At 60.1% G+C, this 23,104-nt stretch overlaps 1 protein-coding gene across 3 annotated transcripts in view; it reads left to right on the forward strand.

The window, feature by feature from the left end:
• TAFA5 (TAFA chemokine like family member 5) overlaps positions 1–23,104 on the forward strand; it is a 191,178-nt gene that overhangs the window by 113,616 nt on the left and 54,458 nt on the right. For 2 of the 3 annotated variants that reach the window (XM_027108024.1, XM_027108026.1), the window contains exon 2: positions 8,117–8,266. In XM_027108024.1, the coding sequence (XP_026963825.1) occupies positions 8,117–8,266 (150 nt within the window). Of the gene's footprint in view, positions 1–7,865; positions 7,975–8,116; positions 8,267–23,104 lie in introns of those variants that run through there. The other variant, XM_027108025.1, reaches the window with a different exon arrangement.

Below are 23,104 nucleotides of genomic sequence, written 5' to 3' on the forward strand. Positions count from 1 at the left end.
TGCAGGCAGGTGGCATTTTAGGGTCTCGGCGCTGAGCGCCCCTCACCCCCCACAGGTCCCACCGAGGGCTGCGTGCTCCTCGGTCGCTGGCGGGACTGGTGGGACTGGAGAGTCTGGTCCTCACTGGTGTCTGATTTCTGCTGCGAGGAGCCGCCTGCCCCTGGCCTCTCCGGGGGGAGGAGTGGCCCTGCCCATCTTATGGGGGAGGCATCTGCCGAGGCGAGGGGCCGGCCCAGGACCGACCCCACAGCCCCTCTCTGCAGCCCGGGGGGTGTGGGAACTGAAGCTCCCGGCTCAGGAGCGCAACAGCTCCATGTCCTGTGTGTCTGTGAGGTCCAGGACGACACCCCAAATCAAAGCGGCAGGCGGGCCCTGCCAGTGGGACCTGGTCCCTCGAGGGAGAGGGTTGGGGAGCAGTCTTGCACCCCGACCTACACCCAGCATCCCAGGAAGTCCTGTTGAGGCCAGTGGGGAGAGGTTTGCTGGAGGGGTTTAGGTGCCAGCCACTTGGCTCCAGACTTGGGACACCCCGCCACCCCAGCTCCATCCCCCCAGCTGGCAGCCCCCCGTGTACTCAGGACACACGTGGAAAGGCCATCTGAGACCTTCTTGAGGCCAGTGGGCCACCCCCCAGCCCAGGAAACAAGGGCCCCTGCCTACCCCGGGGGCGATTTGAGTGTGTCTACCACGTGGGCCCACTGGACCTCCTGGATGTGTTGCCATCACTGGTGTGGCCTCACCTGCAGGAACAGCAGGGCTAGTCCAGGCTGGACCACGGGGCCACGGGACGAGGAGGAAGCTCCAGGTCATTTAGGCTGGTGGGTTACAACGTCCTGGACCGTAAATCCTGGTTAAAAGCAATTGTACGCAGCAGCCGGGAACACACAGCTGCCATCCTGTGCTGTGTCCCCCCCGACCAAGTCCTGCAGCCCCCGGGCTCCTGTCCCGAAAGCTGACCGGTGGTGGCTCACAGCCAGGGGTGCAGGAATCAGCAGCGAAGGGCGTGCGGGACTTTCTGGGAGACGGGAGACCCTGCAGGTCGGGGGCAGTGGGTTTGCCTGGGTGGGCGCCTGCACGGCCCGCGCGCGTACAGCGGGCGCGTTTTACAGCACGTGTACTGCGCCTGGGACTTGACTTTATCAAGTGCCGTCCTTGGGTTTCACAGGGATTGGCAGGTCCTGACGCAGGGTTTCATAACCGCGCATCTCACCGCCCTCCGTGCCTCGCAGGACGAAGCCTGCTCTCGTTCAGAGGCGTCCTGGGCGTCCCTAGCTGGGAGCGGCTTGTTCTGGACCCAGAGGTGACCAGGATGAGGGTTTGATGTAGGTCACGGCTGTTGTCATGCGTTCTCCTTGAGCTTAAACTGAAACCTGCTTCCCTGTAACCACCACCCATCGCCCGTCTCCCAAAGGGCCCTGTGAGGCCCAGGACACTCACGGCAAGGCCCTGACCCACGCTGGCCACGGGGCACATGCAGATGCTAAGTGCATCCCCAGACCCCCCATTCTGTGGGAGACAGAACGCCTGCAGCCCTTCGACCAGAGTGCAGGCCCCCCGCTTACAGGTGCGGTGTGGTGCCCCAGGCCCAGCCAGAGACGAGCCAGGGCCCCCGGGTCCTCCCACCACAAACTCCACAGGCCTTGTGGCTCCCACCTCCTGGTCCCCGTGTGGGTCTCCATGTCCGCACCTACATGGCCTGGACCCTCCCCGAGGGCAGAGCCGCCTTCTCATCTGGGTCTTTTCCCTCCTGTTGGGGACCTGCCCGGGCCCCCATCTTCCTGGTCACGCGTGTGCCTGGAGGTGACCCAGCCTGTGGTCAGCTCCTGGCCCCGTGCCGGCCTCAGGCCCTGCTGGCCTCCTGGGCTACCCAGGTTTCGTTCTCATCCAGGCACAGGGCTGACACTCGTGACTGCTAAATGCCATCCTCTCTGAGTGCCTTTATTCTGTCAGACCTCCTCCCAGATTGATGTCGGCACAGACGGGATTAAATGGCTGTGGTGCCTTCCCGGGAACGGGGCGGGGGCTGCCTGAGGGCCAGGCCCAGCTGAGTCGCCCCAGGGCCTCTTCCCACCCGAGAGGCCATGGGGCACCAGCTGCCCAGAGCCATCCTTTGGTATCCCATCCATCTGGCGCCGGCGGGGGGGGGGGGGGGGGGGGGGGGGGGGGGGGGGGGGTGCCTGGACCGTGCCCTCCTGAAACCTACACCCAGGTTACAGGCCGTTCTCTCCACCGAGAAATGACGCCTGAGCAGGAGTTTGGACCCCTCGGCCCCTCCAGTGACCTTGCTCAGGGTCTGGCTGGTGGCCGCCCTGGTTTGGGGACCGTGCAGGGGATGCTGAGGGGCTGGTGTCCGGCCGTCCTGCCTGGTCCAGCTCAGGGAATAAATGAAACTTGGCAAAGCTTGGCTCAGCCAAAGCGGCGCAGCAGGGGCTGTGCCCGTGAGCACTCGGGATGCAGCTGCCCTCCGCTCCCAGCCTGCGGCGGCCCGGGGACCGGGAGGGTGCGTGTTCCACAGGAACTTTCCACGGGGCCCCTTCCCCGAGCCCCAGGCCCCCAGTCGGGATCTCTCGGGCATGGGAGGAACCTCTGTGAGCCGCTTGTGGAAAGTCTGTAGAAACAGGGACGGTGGTGGTACTTGCCTTGATGGGGAAGCGTTGAGGGCGTGGTGTGGCCCCCCACCGAGTCTGGTCCGGCCCCTCAGGGACCAGTGCTGTCGCTGGGGGTAGCTCTGCACTCCTAGCCTCTGGGGCTGCGTGGGTGGTAGGAGCCCCCGGCCCCTGGTCCTGGGGCACATTCAACGGCCTGGATCACTGAGGCAGCGAGGCAGTGAGCCCCTTGGGGGTCCGCTCCCAAGCCAAGCTCCCCTCCGCGGGCTCAGCCACCACCAGCGAGGCAGGCGTGGTACGCGCCCTCCCCCGTCCCAGCAGCAGATCCCAGCCCTGTAGGTCATGGTACATCTGAACCCCCGGCTGGGCAAGGCTGCCTCCTAATGGGTGGCCAGGATGGGGGTGAGAGGTGATGGAACTGACCTCTCCTGGGGGGGTGTTTCCTGCTCTCCCGCGGGACCCCCAGCTGCAGGCAGAGGTGACAGCGTCCAGGGGGAGCGTGGCCAGCTGTTTACATGCAATGACGTTGCCACGAGTGTCAGGGGACAGAATCAGACCATAGAACTGGGGGTTTGCGTGACCACCCATGCGCACCCTGACCTCCGCCGTCTAGTGAGAAGCTGCAGGCCTGTCTCTGGGGGAAAGTGAGCATCTCTTTCTTTTTTTACACGTCTCTCTACGGCATCTGGCTTTTGTGTTAAATGCTTATGTTGCTGCTTTTCTCCTAAGAAGACTCCCTGGAGTTTTGTTTCTTTCCGTTTTCACGGCAGCCGCCCATCACCCCTCAGGCACACACGTGTGCACGCATGGACACTCTCCTCCCTGGGCCCCGGCAGGGCCTGTGGGTCCAGGCGCCAGGCTGGGCTTGGGGGGCAGCTGCAGGGAGGCCCGGCCTGTGTCCCCACTGCAGAGGAGGACGTGGTCAGGTGTGGGCCGCGTGCATGGTGGGAGCAGCTGTTGGGGAAGGAATTGTGATTTCTTGTTTGTTTTATTTTTGAAGCATTTTTTTTTCTTTCTGGTTTTAAAAGTAATACAGGTTCTTTGTAACAAAAATACCTGGGGGAAGACAATAAGAATTATAATCCCACCCGCCCCCCCGAAGAAAACGCCGACCACGTCTTGTGTGTTGGTGTGCGTGTCTGTGTGTGTGACACAGAGAGAGAGCAGAGGTGAGACAAGGGAAGGAGGGAAGGGGGAGCCCAGACTCTAGAATCTTCCTGGCTGCCCTCTCCCAGAGGAGGAGGGCCCACCGGGAGGCGTGTGGGGACTGGCCTGGCCCGTTGCAGGCCTCCCCACTCCTCTCGGAGGCCCGTGTCCCACGTGTGCTCCCGGCTGTAACCGCGGTGCTGTCCCAGACCCTGGGGTCCCTGGTTCCTCGAGCTTCCGGAGCGGGGGATGAAGGGCGGGCACGGCGGGACCTGGGGAGGGTCATTCCTGGGGGCAGTAGGCTCCCAGGGGGTCCCGGCCGGCCTTCAGCCCTGTGGCTGAGATACCCGTCGTCACGAAGCCACTGGCCTGGTCAGAGGACACAGGGGCTGAAGTGCGAGGGGTGACCTTTTCACAACAAACCAGAAATCTGAGTGGAGCAGAGAGGTTTCCAGGTGCTGGGTGGGCGCCTGCCTGGAGCTGGCTTGAGCGCCACGGGGTGTCCAGGACGCCAGCCCCAGTTAAGGCGGCCAGTGTGGTCCCCTGGGGGCCCAGGGCCAGCTGGCTGCCTGTCCTCCCCCCTGCCCTGTGCCCCACACTTGGATGCAGGTTGAATGAGGTGCTGTGGGTTCCTGGGCAGCTGGGTGGGAGGGCCTGGGAGCTCCAGGTCAGGTGTGGGCAGGCAGGGATGGACCAGCGCCTTGGAGGAGAGATCCGCTGAGTCCATGGCGAGTCCGGTGAGTTCCGAGCACGTGGTCAAGTTCTAAGTACTGTGTGTTAACTGCGCAGCCCAAGTTCACTGTCGACCCCCAGAGCAGAACCGACAGCGTGGGCGGGGCCGGGCAGTCTTCTCCTCGACACCAGGCGACCTCACGGTGCGGGTGGACCACCCCTCTCGTGCCTGAACTCCGTGTTCAGCTGTGTGACCCGCGGGGAGAGCCACCTGGTGTCTCAGGACGCCGCCTCTTCCGAGCTCGCCGAGCACCTCTTGAGCCTGTATTCTGAGCCCCTGTGATGCGCTGCCACCCTGTCCCTGTCCCCTTGCCCTTCACCTGGGCTGCTTGCTTCCAGGAGCCCTGGACCTGCCCATGGGAGCCGTTCACGTACTGCCGTTTGCCAACCTTGTCAGAGGTGCGGGGCGCCTGAGCTAAGGACAGCGCGGTGGAGCCTGGGGGCAAGGCAGCCGGGGATGGGAGCGTTTATCCGTGAGCTCCTCCAGGGGTCGGGGACAACATCCGAGACCCAGCCCAGCCCGGGGAGGATGGTCACGGCACAGGGCGAGGACCACGTGAAGGTCCTGGGATGAGAGCCCGGGAGGAGACCCGAGTCTGCAGACAGCCAACCCCCAACACGGAATTGAGGGCTGGAAACCCCAGAAGGGGAGGCCAGGGCAGCCGAGGAAACACGGTGTGGAGGGATGGAGAGGGGCCGGGCTGGGCGCCTAGGCTGTGAGCTGGTAATAAATTCATGAACCGGGACCCATAGTGTCCCGAAGGCACGCGGAGCCATGTGTGGCCTGGGCCCGTGCGCCCCGGTGCTGGCTCGTTCCCTTTCGGCTTTTCCACACTCCCAGGCAGAGGTTGGTTTTCTTCCTTTCATAGATTGATGGTGTCCCTGAAAGATACATTCAGGTCCCAGCCCTGTTACCTGGGACGATGGCCTTACTTGGAAATAGGGGCTTTGCAGCTGCAGTTGAGTTAAGATGAAGCCACTAAGTGAACCCTAGTCAACATGACCAGCGACCTTGTGAGAAGAGGAGACACCAGGAGGTCTGTGACGACGGGACTGGTGAGGCTACGAGGTGAGAAACGGCCACCAGGACCCGCGGGAGGCAGGAAGGCCCCCCCTCCACGGCCACCCTGAGAGAGCTGGCCCTGCTGCAGCCTCCATTTCAGACTTGCAGCCGCCAGGCTACGGGTGAATATGCTGGGGGTTAGGCTCCCAGGCTGTGACGCCTCTTTACGGCAGCCCCTGGGCACTGACTACAGTCCGGGCACCTGCTGTCCGCCTCATCTCCACGTGGGTGCACATGCAGAGGAACTGGGGGGCCCTTGGCCGCCTTGTCCTTCCCTACCCCAGCGCCACTGGTCCACGGGGCGTGGTCCAGAATCGTGGCACCTGGGGGGATGACGACGTGAGGCTGCCGGCTGCCGTGGGAGAGGTGCACTGGACGTGGAAGCCCTCTCAGACCCCCGGCGGGGACCTTGCCCAGCCACCCCCTTACAAACGAGGGTCCAGGCTCCGGAGGCGCGATGTGCCTGGGTCAGGGGGTTCCCATGGCTGGTCGGTCAGTTGCTTTGTTAGTTACTGACCAGGGCTCAGGTTCCGAGGAGATGGGCCTCTGCCGGCCACTGACGTCAGCCGAAGGTGTCTGGGGTCAGGGTTGGCAGCAGCGAGGACCAAGAGCGCCGGAGCAGCCCCACAGCAACACGCAGAGCTTAAAATAACAGCCGGGGCAGAACCCACACAGCTGCCCGACCGCACGTCGCAGAGTCGGACCAGCCCACGAGTCTCAGCATCTTTGCCATGAGCTCCTGGACCCCCTCAGATGCACGGTTGCCCGTAATCACGTCTGTCTTTAAGGCTCTAACCACTGTTGTTACCAGAAACGCACACCTCACTATCCACGACGCTCTTCCCTCTGCTGCATTTGTTTATCTACTTCGTTATTTACGCGTCTGTCTATTTTTGCTGGTTCTTAGCGCAGTATATAATTTTGCGTGTAATTAGTTAGTGCACGTTCAATCACAGCTAAAGCCTTCAGGGAGGCGGCACTGGGGTGTTGGCCATGGAACAGGCTCTGCTCAGCAAGGGGAGGGGGGTCCCAGCAGGTCGAGGAGGAGGGGCCCGGGGCCCACATCCTTCCTCCCACACCTGTGTGGGTCTCCCGTGAGCCGTCCGTGACGGGCTCTGGGCGGCTGGCTTGGGGTCCCCGTGCACAGCTCCCTTCAGGCCCTGGGCCGGGCATGTCTGGTACCCACTGCAGACACCCCGTTGCCTCTTGGGTCGGTCACACCCAGACGTGGCTTCCCCCACGTCAGGGTGGCCTGGGCAGCTCTGGGCTGATGGAGCTGGTGGCTACTCCATGCACTGTATCCTGCCAGCCTGGCCCCAGGCCGGGCTGGGCACCCAGAGGTGACATCAGTGACAAAAAGGCAGGGCAGTCCTGTGCAGTGAGCCGCCTGGAGGACCCGGGGGGCTGCCTGGAGGAAGGGGCCAGGGGTGACAGCAGTGTATGAGGAAGGACACCCAGGGCTGAAGAAACGGCTGCCTGGGAGCCCCAGGGAGCTGCCAGCTTTTCCTCTGTGGGGTGGACACTGCCACCCTCCTCCCCTGCACGTGGGGACCGTCTCCTGGGTGTCACCTCCTCGTCGTTCCCTTGTTTGGAACTGCAGCAGGCACCCCCATCCTCTCTCCCTGCCGACCCCCTGCATAGCGGTGGGCTGGGATCTGTACGGGGCCGTATCCTCGAGCTGGGAGGGACCTTCAGGGGCAGAGTACCGTCCGCTTTCTCGCACTGTGGTCCCAGGGCCCAACGCAGAGGGCGGCATACAGTGGTGCTTATTGTTTGCTGAGGGAAGGAAAGTGAGGCAGCGAGTAGACGCCCCGGTGGAGGCTGTGGCCGTGTGGCCACACTGAGGGGCCACCCGGTGTCACCAAGAGATCTAGGCTCACAGCTCGGGGATGACCGGTGGGGCACCAGCCAGGCCCGGGGAGGACCTGCAGCTTCCCTGGGGCCAGTGGCCAGGCTTCCCGCGTTGGTACCCGCCGTCCAGAGCCGGCGCTGCCTGTCTGGTCGGTGTGCCTCTTCAGGGCATCCTGGTTTACAGGCAGGCGTGTCCCTCTGCTGGGATGCTGCCCCTCGGCTCCTCAGAGCTGTGGTGCCCTCCCTGGGTTTGGGAGTCGCGTGGGGGGTGAGGAAGCCAGTGAAGCCCATGGAGTCATCACCTGCAAACGAGACGGGTCCCTTCTCGGCAGGTTGGGCCGGTCCAGACACAGACCGCGGCCGCTCCAGGCCAGCCTAGCCTCCCATCACGGAGCCCTGTGCAGCCCAGGTCCTGACTCGTGACCGGGGGCCCTTCCCCTGTGACTCAGCCCTTCACTTCCAGGAGTGGCTGAGATGGGGCACGTTGAACGTCCTGTCGCCCAGGCAAGCCTGCCAAAGCCATGCTGCAGAAGCGCGGAGGTCGCTGGCCTGACCCGGTGCCTTGGCTTTTACAGGGTGGGTCTGACAGCATCATCTGGGGGGTCAGATGTCCCTCTGGGTCCCTCTGCAGGCGGGCGCCAGGTGGGCACTCGGTGTGGTGCTGGGACGGCTGGTCTCCAGGCGCGTCCACTCAGCCCCATCTGTGCCTCTCTTGCAGGTCAGCTGGCCGCCGGCACCTGTGAGATTGTGACGCTGGACCGCGACAGCAGCCAGCCGCGGAGGACGATCGCCCGGCAGACGGCTCGCTGCGCGTGCAGGAAGGGGCAGATCGCGGGCACCACCAGAGCCAGGCCCGCCTGCGTGGACGGTAAGAGCCCCGGCCCGGGCGGCCGTCGGGGGCCACAAGAGGCTGCGTGCCCAGGGTCCACGAGATGCCCCCAGCCCCCAGGACATTCCACCGAGGCGCCCTGCTCGCTGGGCGAGGCCTCGGGCTGCACGGGGCCGCCACCCCCGGCGGTGCCGGTCGTGCACCTGAGGGCTGCCTGCTGGCCGTGGGCGTGGAGTGCAGGCTGGCGGGGAGCCGGGTGCCCAGGGGGCCAGAGGGCATTTCTTGGCCAGTCAGGCTTGCTGCGGGCAGAGGGGTGGAGGCGGTGACACCAGCGAGATGGCCCTGATCCCCGTGTGGTCTCTGTCTGAGGTGCCTGCGGGTCTGGCAGGTGGCAGGTGCCCCAGGCTTCGTGACGTGCAGCGGGGCCGCCACAGGCTCCCAGGACAGCCGACGCGATGCGCCCGTTGGGTAGGCTGGTGGCACCACTGAGGCTGAGCCGGCTCGGGGACAAGACACGTCCTGTTAACAGTCTTGCTGAGTTGACGCTCAGGCACTTTGTGGGAGGTGGTACCTTTGGGGACCGTCCTCAGAAACAGACCCACAAGCCGCCTTTACAAAGCGGGGAGGAGTCCCTGCGGCTTCCATTAGGGCACCGACGTGGGCGCGTCCCCTGGTGCAGGAGACGCTGTGGGTGCTCTGCAGGGGACCTGGGCATCCCAAGGCTGGACGCAGCGGGGCCCAGCAGGGGTCTGGGGCGGGGCCAGCGGGCGAGTGGGGGAGGCGGCGTTGGAGCCAGGCCGGAACCCTGCCCAGTCCCAGGACTAGAGCAGGGGGGACACCCCTTTTCTGGGCGGCCTGGGGGCTCCCGTGGGCCTGGCTGGCAGCTGCCTGTGTTGGTCCAGGCTCCTTGGGGTGGATGGCCCCATGCAGGGGTGTGGGGCGGCTGGAGGAGTCGCGGTCACCGTGGTCAAGGTGGAGGGTCCAAGGTATCAGCCGGTCCATCCCGTGGGGGCGGCAGGGATGCACAGGGTTGCCCAGAGCTGGACTTGGACCCTAGCTCTTCTGGTTGGTCCCTCCCCTCCCCTACAGCCTCTGCACGGGCTCTGGGGGCCCAGCTCCCTGGTTCAATCTGCTGCCTCCGCCAGGGGGTCCCACCAGCTCCCCTGCTCTGACCTAGGACGTGGGGGGAACCACCCTGACTGCTGCAGGCGGTGCTGGCGAAGGTCACGGGAGAGGTGACGGGCGTGCTGAGCACAGGGCTGGGGCATCGTGAGCTCCCGGCCACTCTGGGAGGCTCACCAGCAGTGCTGGTAGGGCTGCATCAGGAGCGAGGACACATCATCCCTGAGGCGGAGGCTTTCTGACAAGCCGGGTGGGTCCCAGTGCAGCCCCCAAAGGGAGAAAGGCCCCCAAGGAAGGGCCCTTCGGGGATGGGGCTGATTCAGGGGCCCGGGTCAGTGTCACCAGTGAGCCTGTCCAGGACTGTCCGGGGACCTGGCTGGGGCAGTGAGTCTGCTCGGGGCCCGGGGCCTGGAGCTCTAGCCCCACATGGCCTCCAGCAGGACAGGGAAGGAGTCAGGGACGGGCCTGGGCTCTTGGCCCAAGGGAGCAGGCCCGGCCCTCACCACTCCAGGCCCCGACGTCCTGTGTACCTTTGGGGCTGAGCTGGCTGCGGGAGCCTATCCCACGGAGCTTGGGGTGCCCAGAAGCACCCTGGAGGTGCACGGGGCTCCAGGACCACCCGGCCGCCCCCGGGACCTGCCTTGCTTCCCTCAGGCCCCTCGGCCACGTGCTACCTGCCTTGTGCTGCCAGCCCGGAAGGGCTCTCTGGGAATGTCGGGGGCACCTGGGAGATGGTGGGAAAGGACTGTGCCGTGGGGGGGGCTGGAGGCTAGTGGAAGGATGCTGAGACAGCTGGTGCCTTTTGAGGATCTGGGGCAAGGAAGCACCCGTGCTGGCGTCAGTTCTGTTTCTAAGAAGCTGTTGTCTGTCCTTGTTAAGAGCGTCTAGCCATCGGCATCCCACGGACGGGGTGTGATTGGACAGCCAGATGTCCATGCGCAGTGCTAACGTCCTTGCCTGTGGGGACCATCCTCAGAAACAGACAGTCTTTACAGAGAGGAAAGGCCTAGCTGCTCCGAGGCCGCTCCACTGACCCTAGACTCTGTCTGCCCAGTGGGTCGCCGGTGGACCGCCTTGACCCCCAGTGAGCTGGGCTAAGCCACCGCATCCCCATCTGCAGCTCCTGTAACTAGAAGCGGCCAGAGCGCCTTCTGGGCTGACATGGATGGATTCTTCCCGGCCAGGAGGGAGGGAGGGGGAGGTGCGGGCCCGCTCCCCTCCCCTCTGGTCATTAGCTGTGGGAGCCTTCGGGAGCGGCAGGTCAGAACTGATTACTAATTGAATCTGGGTCTGCTCATCCGAAACCGCGTTCTCACCCCTCTCCTGTGAGCCTCCCCGCGCGTCAGGAGCTGGGTCCCAGAGACCCAAATTAAAACCCGGCCGTTTTCCGGGGAGGCCACACAAATCAGTCAGCTGGCATTTTTTGCACAGCGGGCATTTCCAGGCTGCCGTCTAATTTAATTTTTGCCTTTCTGTGTTCTTGCTCTGTGCACATAATGTTTCCTCAAGTGTGAACTGTGCTGCTAAAGAGGAAACTCGGGTTGCATGGCTTGCTTGGAATTCCGGAGGAACGGGCCTTAAATTGGGACGGTTTGTGCTGACCCTGTCATGTTTGGTAAATACGTGGGCTTGAAGTACTAGAGCCCAGCTGCATCTGTTCACGTGTTTATTCATTTATTTATTAACTTATCGTTCATTCATTTGCCCCTTCACTCATTCGTTTGATCAAATAAGGTGTTTGCTCCTGGGTGGAGGAGAGCTGGAAGGGGTGATTGACTCTTAGGGTACCTAGTACCTAGAACATGCAGTGCTGGGGGGCTAGGGTCCAGACTGTGGGGCAGGGGCTGGGGGACCCCAGAGTACAGCCGTCACTTCCTGGCCAGGACCTTAGTAAAGTTGCATCTTCAAGGGAGCATTTGAGCAGGGTACCAAAGGATGAATAGGAGCTCACCAAGAAAGTATCTCTTTGTAAAAGGAGGGGGCTGGTGGTGAGAGGGGAGTTCCTGGCTGTGTTTCTGGGTAAACCGCAACCCCCTCCCCCCCGCAGCCTGGACCCTAACCCTAACCCTAACCTGCCTAGGGTCTTTCCAACTCATGGAACCATCAGCGAAAGAGTTTCTCAAACAAGCCCCACTGTCCCTGCGAGGCTCCACGCCCTTACACACAAACACAAAACGGCACCTACCCTCGGGGCTGCCGCTGGTCGTGGACACCTCGGCTAAAAGCCTCCTCTGCCGGCACTGCAGCTCTGGAAGGCTCCAAGGGCCCCTCTCCACCGGTGGAAATGCGCGTGGCCCCGACGCCCCTGCAGCACTGCTGAGAGGACCGAGGCCCAGTCCCCAAGCCCCGCCCCGCCCAGTACACAGCAGGTCACCCACAGGCAGCTCCACTCTCCCTGAAGTGGCGTCTTTCTTTATAAAGGGAGGCTCTTCCTCCCATCAGCGGAATCCTCGTGAAACTCTCTTGGAAGACAACAAAGTAAAGAAAGCGGCGTGGTGCCCAGGGGCCGGGCACGGGCAGTCGGGCGGGAGAAGAGAGAGTTGTTTCTGGAGTAGCGCTGCCCCAGCCGTGGTGCGGGGGTGGGGGTGAGGGCAGGGGTCTTAGGCCGGGCCCGGCAGGGTTCCTGGGAGCCATGGGGTGTGGTGGGCAGGCGGAGTTCCGCACAGGCCTGTTGTGAGGGCCGCTGCAGCCCTGAGCAGGAGGTCGCAGCCTAGGCTGGTACGGTCCAGTCTGGAGAGGGTCCTCCTGTGTATGGCCTGCCAGGCTCTCCGGAGTCCCTGCCAGGACCTCCTGGCTGATGCTGTTGACCCTTGGCACCTGCTGGGAGCTGGCCTGTCTTCTCGCCAACATGCCTTTGTATTCCTGAGCAGGGAACTACGCATCCAGGTCACATCCCTGAACGTCAGGGTCAGATCTCGTAATACACCTTTCCTTTCCGGGGAGCCTGGGATGCAGACAGGGCCCAGGGTGTTGGGTGGAGAGCCGTGGCCCCAGGCCTCCTGGGTGCTCACCTGCTGTGCGCACAGACTGGGTAACAGCTGAGCGTCACCACACTCCTCTTAGAGTGAGAGGAGGTGTGATGCTCAGAGGCTCTCTCTGAACTGATGTGCCAACCTAGGGAACCACCCGTCCCCCATTTACATTCTTCCCAGCCACGTATGAGACATGCCTGTTCCAGACATGGCCTTTGAGGGACTCTGCTGAGGGAGCGGGAGCAGGGATGGCTGTTTGAGAGGGGTCTGTGTGCAGATGGCTGCTGTGGTCTGGGATGAGTCTGGGTCCCCGCCAGGGACGAAGTGAAGACCCAGAAGAGGCACCTCACTAGTAGATGCAAGGAGTTGAGGGTGCAGAAATAAACCCTGCATCGCATCAGCTGGTCTTCATCAAGGGCGCCAAGACCAATGGGGAAGCAGTAGTCTTGTCAACAAGTGGCACTGGGACATCTGGATTTCCATGTGCAAAAGAATGAGGTTGGATCCCTGCCTCACGCCATATATATGCCAGCAACCTCAACGTGGATCAAAGACCTAACTGTTAAGGGCTAAAATGATGAAACTTGTAGCAGAAGACAGGGGTAACTCTTTATGACCTTGGATTTGGCAAAAGATTCTTACATATGACACCAAACGCACAAGCAACCAGAGAAAAATGGAGAAATGGGACTTCACCAAAATGAAAAACTCTGGTGCCTCAGAAGACACCATCAAGAAAGTGAAAAGACAGCCCACAGAATGGGAGAGCATATTTGCAAATTGTGGATCTGATAAGGGACCTTTATCTAGACTATATAAAGGACTCCTCCAACTCAAAAATGAGAAGACAATTAACACAATTTTAAAATTGTCGGAGGATCTGAGTAGACATTTCTCCAAAGAAGATAGACGTGAATAACCAGATGCCAGCTCTCATGAGTCAGCAGGAAAATGCAAATTAAGCACACAATAAGATGCTGGAAAGCATGGCTTGGACTCCAAACGTCAGATGACAACAACTGTTCCTGAGGGTGTGGAAGAATCGGAACCCTCCTACACTGCTGGTGGGAATGTAAAAGGGAGCAGCTGTTTTGGAAAAATGATCTTGATTAAACAAGAGCTGTCCTATGATCTAACAGTTCCACTCCGAATGGAATCCTAGGTATTCCCCAGGAGGAATGAAAACACACGTCCACTCTGTCGACTGAAAAAAAAACGGCACAACGTGAGGTTTGGGAGTTAAGCTTTATCTGGGACACAGTGAGGACTCCAGCCCAGGAGACAGCATCTCAGAGAGCTCTGAGGGACCGCTCCAAAGAGGCGGGGGGAAGGTCAGCATACATGAGACTTTGGTGAAGGGGGAGTCCATGCAGTCAAGCACATATTTTCTGCAGAAGGTTTCTGCAAGTCACGAGGAGCAGACGTCACCACGAAGGATTTTAGTGCTTCCCTCCATAAGAGGAGATGCAAGAATTGGGCTCATAAAATCTCCTGAGAAGATCTAACTATCTGAAGGCCTGTGCTGCCAGTCTTTCCCGGAGCACAGAGAGCCTGTTTCCTGATCTCCACCCTGAACTCCTTTCAGGGCGGGGTTGAAGGTCAACGAGTGCCAATTTGTAGCTGGCAGCTCAGAAACTTGTCCACACACATTCACAGCAGCATCTGCCCTGACGGACAGAAGGTGGAAACAGCCCAGACGTCCATCAGTGGACAGATGGGTAAACGGAGCGTAGTGTGTCCGTACAATGGAACGTTATTGAGCTGTACAAAAGAACGAGGATTGACACACGTTCAACTGGATGAACCTGGAAAGCAGGACGCTCAGGGAGGAAGCCAGACCCGGAGGGCACGCGGTGTGTGATTCTGTTTACGTGGGACAGGCAGATCCGTAGAGACAGAGAGCAGATTAGTGGCTCCCAGGGGCTGGGGAGGGATAGGTAGGGGAACAGGCTTTCTTTGGGGGGATGAGGAGGCCCTAAAACTGACGGGATGGATGCACGGCTCTGGACGCACTGAAACCACTGAACTATGCACTTTTAAGTCGTGAATCGTAAGGTGTGTGAATTGAGGCAAAGCCCACACACATGCACAGAGCTGATGAGGGGGGTGAACTGGGAAGGCGGGGTGGGGGGGGCCTTGCACGAGGCAGGGGGCGGGGGAGACGTGACGGGGGCGGGGCCGGCACTCCAGTCACCCCTGAGCAGTGAGGACCAGGGGTCAGGACGCGGGCTGTTCTACAGCTGGTTGGGTTGGAGCTCAGGTTGGAGAAGGTCTGACAGGGGAGGCGAGTGTAGACCACCGTTCCTTAAGCTCTGGTGGCAGCGCCCGGCGTCTGTTTTGTAGGATACGGTAAAAATCACATAACTGGGAAACAAAATTTCAGAGAGCGTTTGAGTCGAAGTCTGCTTTGTGTTCGATCCAGCAGAGCCTGGACAGCCCCTCTGTGTCACACTGGCCTCGCGGCATAAGGAGCATCGTGGGCCGTGGCCTCAGCAGCACGGTCTGCAGCCCCCCACCCCCACCCCAAGGTCCTGTGAAGGGGCAGGGAGGCTGGGACCTGGCTTTGAGGCTCAGAAGCGAAAGGGAAGGAAACGTGAGGCCTTTAGATGCTGGTGGAGAGAACGAGGCAACGGAGAGGAACGGAGAAGCTGGGAGTGGCTGGAAATTCCCAGAAGGGTGTTAGGGGTTAGGGGCCCAGGGCTGCCTCAGGGGACGGGCAGCTCCCCGCTGTGAGGACTGGACGGAACCCAGAGGCCCATGCCTGGGTGGCCCTTAGTTCTCCATCAGGTGGGGGCCTTGGTGTTTCAGCACCCGGCTCTGCAGCCTCACCTGGATCACCCTGCTTCTCCCCAGGGCCATTGCAGCAGCGCTAGGGTGGGTGCAGAGGCAGAAGCATGAGATGAGAGGAGGGGGCCGTCACGGGCAGCACAAACCTGATGGGGGCCGAACCGGGCAGATGCGGTAGCAAAAACCCCGGAAGGCTTCCTGGAGGAGCTGAGCCCTGTGTCCCACGGAGGTGGCCACGCCCACCTGTGTTGCCCCACGGCCCTGGTTGTGCCCTAGAACTCCCAGAGTGTCCTTTAGCAGCAGACGTGAATGAGTGGTCACCCCACATCCACGTCCAGACCCCGGACTCCGTTCTTTGAGAGGAAAGAGGACAGGATTCAGAGTGGACAGCAGGCCTCCGTCTTTGGGGGCAAAAGCTTTTAGGTGTTTTAATACTTGGAAAAGTGAGTATGCATATTTAGAAACCTGTGTATGCCCTGTATGCAGCTGAGTGGCCTCCAGCAGTTCGGCTAAGCTCTGCGAGCTGTGGGTAGAGGAGCAGCAGAGGTGTGAGTGAGGGTCCAGCCCTGCCTGGCCTCCTGCACCACCCTTTATCTGTGTCACCTGCTCTCTGGAGTCTGCTAGACCTGCCCTCCGTGGTGGGCCGAGCAGGCTTGCAGTGACTTGCAAGAGTCCTATTAAATTTTCAGAAATTCTGTGAGCTAACTGCTATATACAGCCGTTAGTAAAAAGTAAGTTCACACAAACTGACTTAAGAAGAAATAGAAAGTCTGAGTAGACCCATGACAAGTCAAGACAGTGAGTTAATAATCTAATAACATCCTAGCAAGAAAAGCCCGGGACCAGATGGTTCCACTGGTGAATTCTACCGAATTTAGAGAAGAATTAATGTCAATTCTTCTCAAACTCTTCCAGACAAAACACTTCTTGACTCACTCCACGAGGCTGAGTTTACCCCAATACCAAAAGTATCAGGAAGAGGCATTACAAGGAAACTACAGACCTTATAGATACAGATGCAGAACTCCTCCACAAAACACTAACACACTGAGTCCAGGAGTGTGGAAAGGATTGTACGTCACGACCAAGGAGGATTTATCTCAAGGGTGCAAGAGTGGATCAGCATAAGAAAATCAGTAGCTGTGATATATGGTATTAATAGAATAAAGGTCAAAAGTCACATGATCGCGCCAATAGTTGCAGAAGAAGCATTTAACAAAATCCAACATCCTTCCAAGATAAAAACACTCAGCAAACTAGAAACAAAAGGGAACGTTTCAACGTGACAAAGGGCATCTATGAAAAGCCACCGGGCAGCATCGTACTCAGTGGGAAGACTGGACGCTTTTGCCCTAAGATCAGGAACAAGACGAGGATGCCTCCTCTGGCCACTCTGTTCAGCATTGTCCTGGCAGCATGGCCAGGGCAGCTGGGAGAGACGTAAACAGAAGTCATCCTGATGGGAAAGGAAGAAGTAAAGCTATCTGTTCACAGATGATGTGATCTTCTGCAGAGAAAATCTGAAGGAATCCACGTACACACTTAGAAGGAATAAAGGAGTTTGGCAAGGTTGCAGGATACAAGGTCAGTACACAAAACTCAATGGAATTTCTCCACAATGGTAGGGAACAATCTGAAAATGATCTCAAGAAAATAATTCCACTTGCAGTAGCTTCAGAAAGAATGAAATACTCAAAAATAAATTCAGCAGATGTGCCAGGCTCGTGCACTGAAAGCTATAAAACAGAAAGCTAATAACGTCGCCGCCCTCATCTTACACATTTTAATCAGCATTTGAGGATTGTCAGCGTGTAGAGAAGAAATATCTGGGCAACATCTGGGAGGAGAGTCTCTCCAGGAACCAGGAGCTGATGTGCCCCAGCGTGTGGTGGGAACCCTCGTGCTCTGATGGCAGCCGTTAGCAGGGACACTTGTGACATTATGCAGAGAAGGGTGCAGGGGGCTCTGCGCTGATCAGCAGACAGATCTGCAGGCCGCCTGCCTCCCGTCCCGCTCCTGTAGCTCAGGGACATCGCAGACACTCGTCGTGGCGGGGGCGTGCGTGAGACCCTGTTACACAGGGCTCTGCCCAGGGTCCCCTGCGAGTCCCCAGGCCCTGTCCAGGCCGATGCAGGCAGGTCCCCCTCCCTGAGATTGTTGATCCTCTGTCTCCTTCAGGAAGGAGGGCAGAGGGGGCGCTCAGCTCCGGAGCCCCTGACCCTGGGCGGAGTTTAAATTTGGACTTTTTCAGGACCCCCCAAGCAAAGCTGCAGTTGACATGGGCGCGTCAGAGCTTTGCGAACAGTTCCTAAAGGCCAGCGTGTGCAGGTTTACATGGTCACCAGGGCCTTGCTGAAGGCTTTAAATGAATCACTGGTTTTATTTCCACAGACGCCCATTGAGGGAAGCACTCTTATCTGCCCCCCTTTAAAGACTGGAGACAGGGCCACAAGGGGCGTGGAGCTTGCCCCAAGTGGTCAGCTGCAGCCTGGAGGCCCCTGGGTTTCAGTGCCCCCCAGGAAGCCACAGTGCCCTCTGGGAAACACCCAGCAGCGCTGAGAGGCCCAGACCTGGGTGCAGAATGAGAGCAGCCCAGGCTGTTGGCCTCAGAGAGGACCCCGGGGAAGACGGGACAAAAGGTCCTGACTGTGTCCTGAGATGTGTGGGGGAGTGGAGGAAGCACGAGACCCCAGGAGAGGAAACTGTGGACTCAGGCCGCGGCTACCTGGGAAGACTTCCTGCAAGAGGTGACACCAGCGCTCATCACTGGGCCACGGCTGCCCGGAGCAGGTGGGTGTCAGCGGGCAGCAAACCAGGGTGCTTGCTGGCTGCTGGGCAGTGGGTACCGTCACGGGCAGAGTCTCTGAGAGCCGTGCCGAGGACACAGTGCCCGTCAGAACCCGTGGTTGAGTCCCCCTTCCCTCCTGGAGGAGGGAGGCAGCGGCCCCTCTCTCTCGTCCACACCTTGCCCATGTGCACCCGTGCCAGCACAGGGTCACACTGGTGCTCAGCCTGGTGGCAGGGCCGTCCTTGGCCCCAGTCCATTGCCCGGCTCTGGGCCCACAGAGGGAGATACCCCAGCCGCCGCGGTCTAGCGCCGGGGGGCCCTGCCTGGGGGTCGACCTTGTGGAGGGAGAGAGTGGGTGCAGCCCGACTGCCATGCTGGTCACGTCCACTCCCGAGGGTGGAGGTCACAGGAGCTGGACACCACGGGTGCCGTCGCTCCCAGCGAGTCCAGCCCCTTTTCAGGGAGTCCAGCTTCTGTAGAGCAGATGGACCCGTTAGTTTCAGGGCAGGCCCAGGAAGTGGGGTGTGGTAGGGACCCCTCTGGGAGGTGGGTGGGGCCTGGCATCCTTTACTAGCCTCTCCTTCCCGCCGAAATTGCCGGCCTCGTTAGGCGAGGCCCCTGCGGCTTTCCTCTGCGCTCTGGAGCGGCTATGCCCACCCGGGGCTGGGAGGGCATCCCTCCCGGGCCTCCTGGCGAGGAGTGGCTTCCCTGGGGGCTGAGTGTGGGCCCTGGGGCTCTGCACCTCCCAAGGAGACCCTTCTTTGAGGGAAGCTCATGCTCTTTCATGTGATTTGAAATTTCAAACTCAGTTCAGTAGCGTGGTAAAAACCAAGTCAAAACCAGGGAAATTGTCGACAAAACAATTGCATTTTAATCCAGGGAGCCGGCCTGCCCCCATGTCCTGCTGGCTCCGGGCATGGACGCAGGGGCAGCTCTGGTCGCTTTCAGGACCCGCGTGGAGGGAGCGCCTGCGCAGCCTTCCAGGTAGGGCTTGGGGAGGCGGGAGGGGCCGGGTCCTTTGACCAGCTCCTCAGGCCGTGGTGGGGGGCAGGGGCTGATCCCCACCTCCTGGGAGCACGGGTGGTGTCTGACAGCCTTTTGGAAGATCTCTGCCCTGCTCTCTGGACAGGAAAGTCAGGGCACTGGGTGCTGGGAGAGGTCAGGCTGGTGATGGAAGCGGCAGTGACGAGTCAGGAGGCCGGGGGGTGGCACTCACCGTGGGGTTGTTGAGAAACTGGAGGGAGAAGCCCTGAGCCCGGCCCTGGGCGCGGCCTGAGCACAGTGCAGAGAGGTGTCTGTGCCGACCGAGGGGGCCCTGGGCGCGGCCTGAGCGCTGTCCCCCAGCAGGTGTGGCTCACCTGTGGGCCAGGGAGCAGGTGCCCGACAGGGGCCTGGAGGCAGGTCCAGGGGCTCCCCTGGGTGGTGTGAAGGGGAGTGAGGTCAGCAGGGAGGAAGCTCAGGACAGGCATACGGCTCCTGGCCAGGCGGCCGGGCTCCAGGCCGCGACTGCCGCTCAGAGCCCAGGCTGGGGGAGGGACGGCAGCGTCCGGCAGGGCGGCAATGTCAGCGTCCCCTTCCTTGCTCTCCAGGGCTGTACTGGGGGATGGGGGGAAGGAAGGAGGCCCCCGCGGCAGGGAGCTGCAGAGGTGAATGAAAGTGCCCCTTTAATTGTTCAGATGCCCGGCAGGATCTGCAGAGCCCGCCTGCCTGATGGGCGAGACGCAGCCGCGTTTGCCGCCGGAGCCCGGGGCCTGGCGGTCGGAGGAGCCCTGGGAGGGGCGTGGCCCTTCGGGTCAGTGCGACCCCGTGAGGACGGTTCCCTGCACCAGCCGGAGGGCCCTCCTCACTGTGCCGTAGCTGCTCTGGTTTAGCTTTACTGTCCTCATTTTAGGTGTCCTCGGCTGGTAGTCGAGCAGCTGATCTAACGCAGGTTTTACCGGTAACTGGAGAAGGTATGGTGTTCACGTCCTGGGTCCACAGCTTCGGGAGCGGGGTGCCGCCCGTGAATGTCAGAGTCGGGGCCCCCATACGGGGGTTAAGTACCCGAGTCCTTGCAGGTCCAGTGCCCAGCTGCCCACATGACCTTGGCCGTCACCTCCACCCTGAGCACCAAGGGTCCCTCCAGGGTGGACGTAAGGGCAAAGGGCAAACTGCAGGACCCTGGACCCAGCGATCCGTGTTTCCTAGGGGACTGGGCTGCACAGCCTCCTGGGGCAGCAAACCAAAGATGCAGGTGTGTTGTTTTTTTGGGTTTTTTTAAACATCTATATTGGGGTATAATTGCTTTACAGTGGTGTGTTAGTTTCTGCTTTATAACAAAGTGAATCAGTTATACGTATACGTATGTTCCCGTGTGGTTTTAAAGAGATGCATCATCGCTTTTGAATGTGAATGTGCCTCTGACACCTGAACAGTAGCACCAGGGAGAAGAAAACAAACGCAGCCCTTCCGCACGAAAGGCTTTCCCTCCAGCATCAGGCGTCCCTGGTGGCCGTGGGAATCCAAGTCTATACAGTTACAGCTTCATAACGATGCCCGTGCAGGCAAGTTCAGAAACGATTTCATGACCTTGCCTAGGATGTGGAAGTCCAAAATAAGTGTTTATTCTTTTACAAAATCCTTTAATTGAGATGTAACACACGCAGGCTTGCACTACTCGCCCGCCGGAGCCTGGATGCCTCACCCCCCACCCCAGTCCTACCCCCTCCCGTTACTAGTGCCCCGTCTTCTGGAACCTCGCGTTAATGGAATCAGACAGTACATAGACTTCTGTGTCTGGCTTCTCTCACCCACCGTGTCTGTGAGATCAACCTTGTTGTGTGAAGCGACATCTTGTTACTTTTATTGCTGTGTGGAATTCCACTGCCTGGCTGTACTGTCATTTACAGTCTGTCCTAAAGAAGATGGGTGTTTGGGTTATTTTGAATTTTCAGTTATTATGAGTGCCGTGGCTGTGAACATGTGTGTGTGTCTTTTCGTAGACATGCACACTCATTAATTGTGGGCGTATGTATACCCAGCAGTGGCACAGATGCACATCAGCTATGGTAGGTCCGCCCTAAGCGGTTCTCAAAGTGCCCGTACCATTGGAGCTGCCCACAGCAGTGTATGACGTGCCGTTTGCTCTGTTCTAATCAGCACCTGTTGTCATTGGTCTTTTTAGTTTAGCCGCCCTGTGGGGGGTAGTGTGGCAGCTTGTTTGGGTGTTGACATGCATCTCTCTGTTGAGCGGTTAATAGCAAGTGTGATTCCCCAGGCTTACTGGGCAGGTGGAAAGCATCTCTCGTGAAGCATCTGTCAAAGGACTGGGCGGTTTGTTTATTCCAGGAGCGCTTTCTTTATTCTGAGTCTGAGTCCTGCACTGGGGGCTTGTACTGCTAACATCTTCTCCCAGGCTGGTGTGGTCACTGGCTTACTGGTGTGTTTGGATGAACAGAAATTCCCAATTTTAACTAGGTCTAATCTACCGGTCTCTCCTCTTACGTCATGTGTTTTGCTGGTCGGGGGCTGGTCCCTCGTGTCCTCCCACGAGCTCTGTCGTCCACGTCACACGTGCGGGTCTGTGATCCAATTCTTATTGATATTTTACGTGGTCTCAGACGGACCTCAGATCTCATTTCCAGCATCGCTATTGAAAACTTCTAACCTTTCAAGCTCGTAACGGTTGTAGGTAAAGTTCTGAAACGTGATTTTGAAGCAGAATGGAAGAGCTGGGTCCTTTCCCTGATTATGTTATGCCTGGTTAGCTAATTATGTCCTGTCTAATCAGCTGAGAGCTGGGGCTGAGCTCACCCGTGGATTGCTATATATACTTACCCCACCCCACCCCCGCCGGCCGGGAACGCTAACAAGGTCATGGAATCTCTGTTTTCCTGTTTCTTTTTCCACCTTCCTGAGCATCTCAGGCTGGAGTTGGCAGGAGGAAGTGACAGCTGATTCTCCCCACATTCCCCCCGATGCCCCCGCTCTGCGTCCACCCAGCCCTGGCCTTGTGGGTCCTCCCACATGGGCGCAGGGCGGGGCTCCACAGGGTGAGGATGCTGGCCTTGCACTGTTGCCGTGAGGGCAGGACAGACGGACGGGCAGAAGAGGGGTCCGGCCTGCTCCTCCATCGGAGCTGTCGGCCTGAGGTGGGTCCTTGTGCCCGATGGTGGGCCACGCTGCACCCGCAGACGGTGGGGGAATCTCCTCTCTGGCGTGGTCCGGCAGCCGGCAGAGGACCCCGCGTCCCGGTTCTCCCAGCTCTGTGCTCTGGGGAGATAGGCCGATCTCTTGTCCTGCTGAAGACTGGGCCACATGACTTCTTCCACATTGTCTGGCCGGATCGGGTGTTTTTCCTTCGTCTGTTTGATTTTAATTAATAGGCGTTATTTTTAGAGAAGTTTTCGGTTCACAGAGAAACAGAGCAGAAAGTACAGAGTGTTCCCACATGCCCCCCATGTTCCCATTGTTAACATTAATGATGGCATTGTTAGTGCATTTGTTGCAAGTGAGGGGCCGACAGTGATACACTGTTATTAGCCAAAGTCCACCATTCACATCAGGTTCCATCTCTGTGTTGTGCGGTGTCTGGGTTTTGCCAAATACGTCGTGTCAGGGGCTGTGTCGGGGACGGTATCACACAAAATAGTTGCACTGCCCTAGAGCCTGCTGCTGGAGCTAGCTGGCACTACACAACGCGCGGGGGCCGTTCCCTGTGGCAGGTGGAGGGAGCTGGTACCTGGGTATGCCTGCCCCTGCCCCCTGGCCGGGCCCCGAGGCCTGGCTCCATGCAGGGCAGCCCCGAGGCCGGCATCATGCCCCTGGAGGTCAGCAGGGAGGCCAGAATGCGGCTGCTTCTTCCCCTTCATGCCAGGAGGCCAGTCTGATGGTGAGCTGGGAGGTGAGCCACACCTGTGCTCCCAAGGGCAGCCCACCCTCCCAGAGCCCGGCCCCACGGAGGAGCCAGCGCCGGGGGGGCAGCTGTCGTCGGGGGGCCTGGATCTGTGCTGTCGCCAGGCCAGAGTCGGAGCAGGACGCCCATGGAAGGGGGACCCAGTGCATCCAGAGACCCGGCGGAGCACCTGCCAGCCATGGCGGGGTGGGGTGAGACTGAACCCCGAAGGTGGAGCCTGGGCTTCCTGCTCCCCTCCCCCAGAGCACCCACTCTTTCCTGTGCCCACCTCCTGCCCAGCTGGAGAGGCTTCTGTGGTTCCAAGCTGCAGAGAT

Source organism: Aethalodelphis obliquidens, unplaced genomic scaffold (assembly GCF_003676395.1).
Source record: "Aethalodelphis obliquidens isolate GAN/ISIS:26980383/991018 unplaced genomic scaffold, ASM367639v1 scaffold8, whole genome shotgun sequence".
Taxonomy (NCBI): Eukaryota; Metazoa; Chordata; class Mammalia; order Artiodactyla; family Delphinidae; genus Aethalodelphis; species Aethalodelphis obliquidens.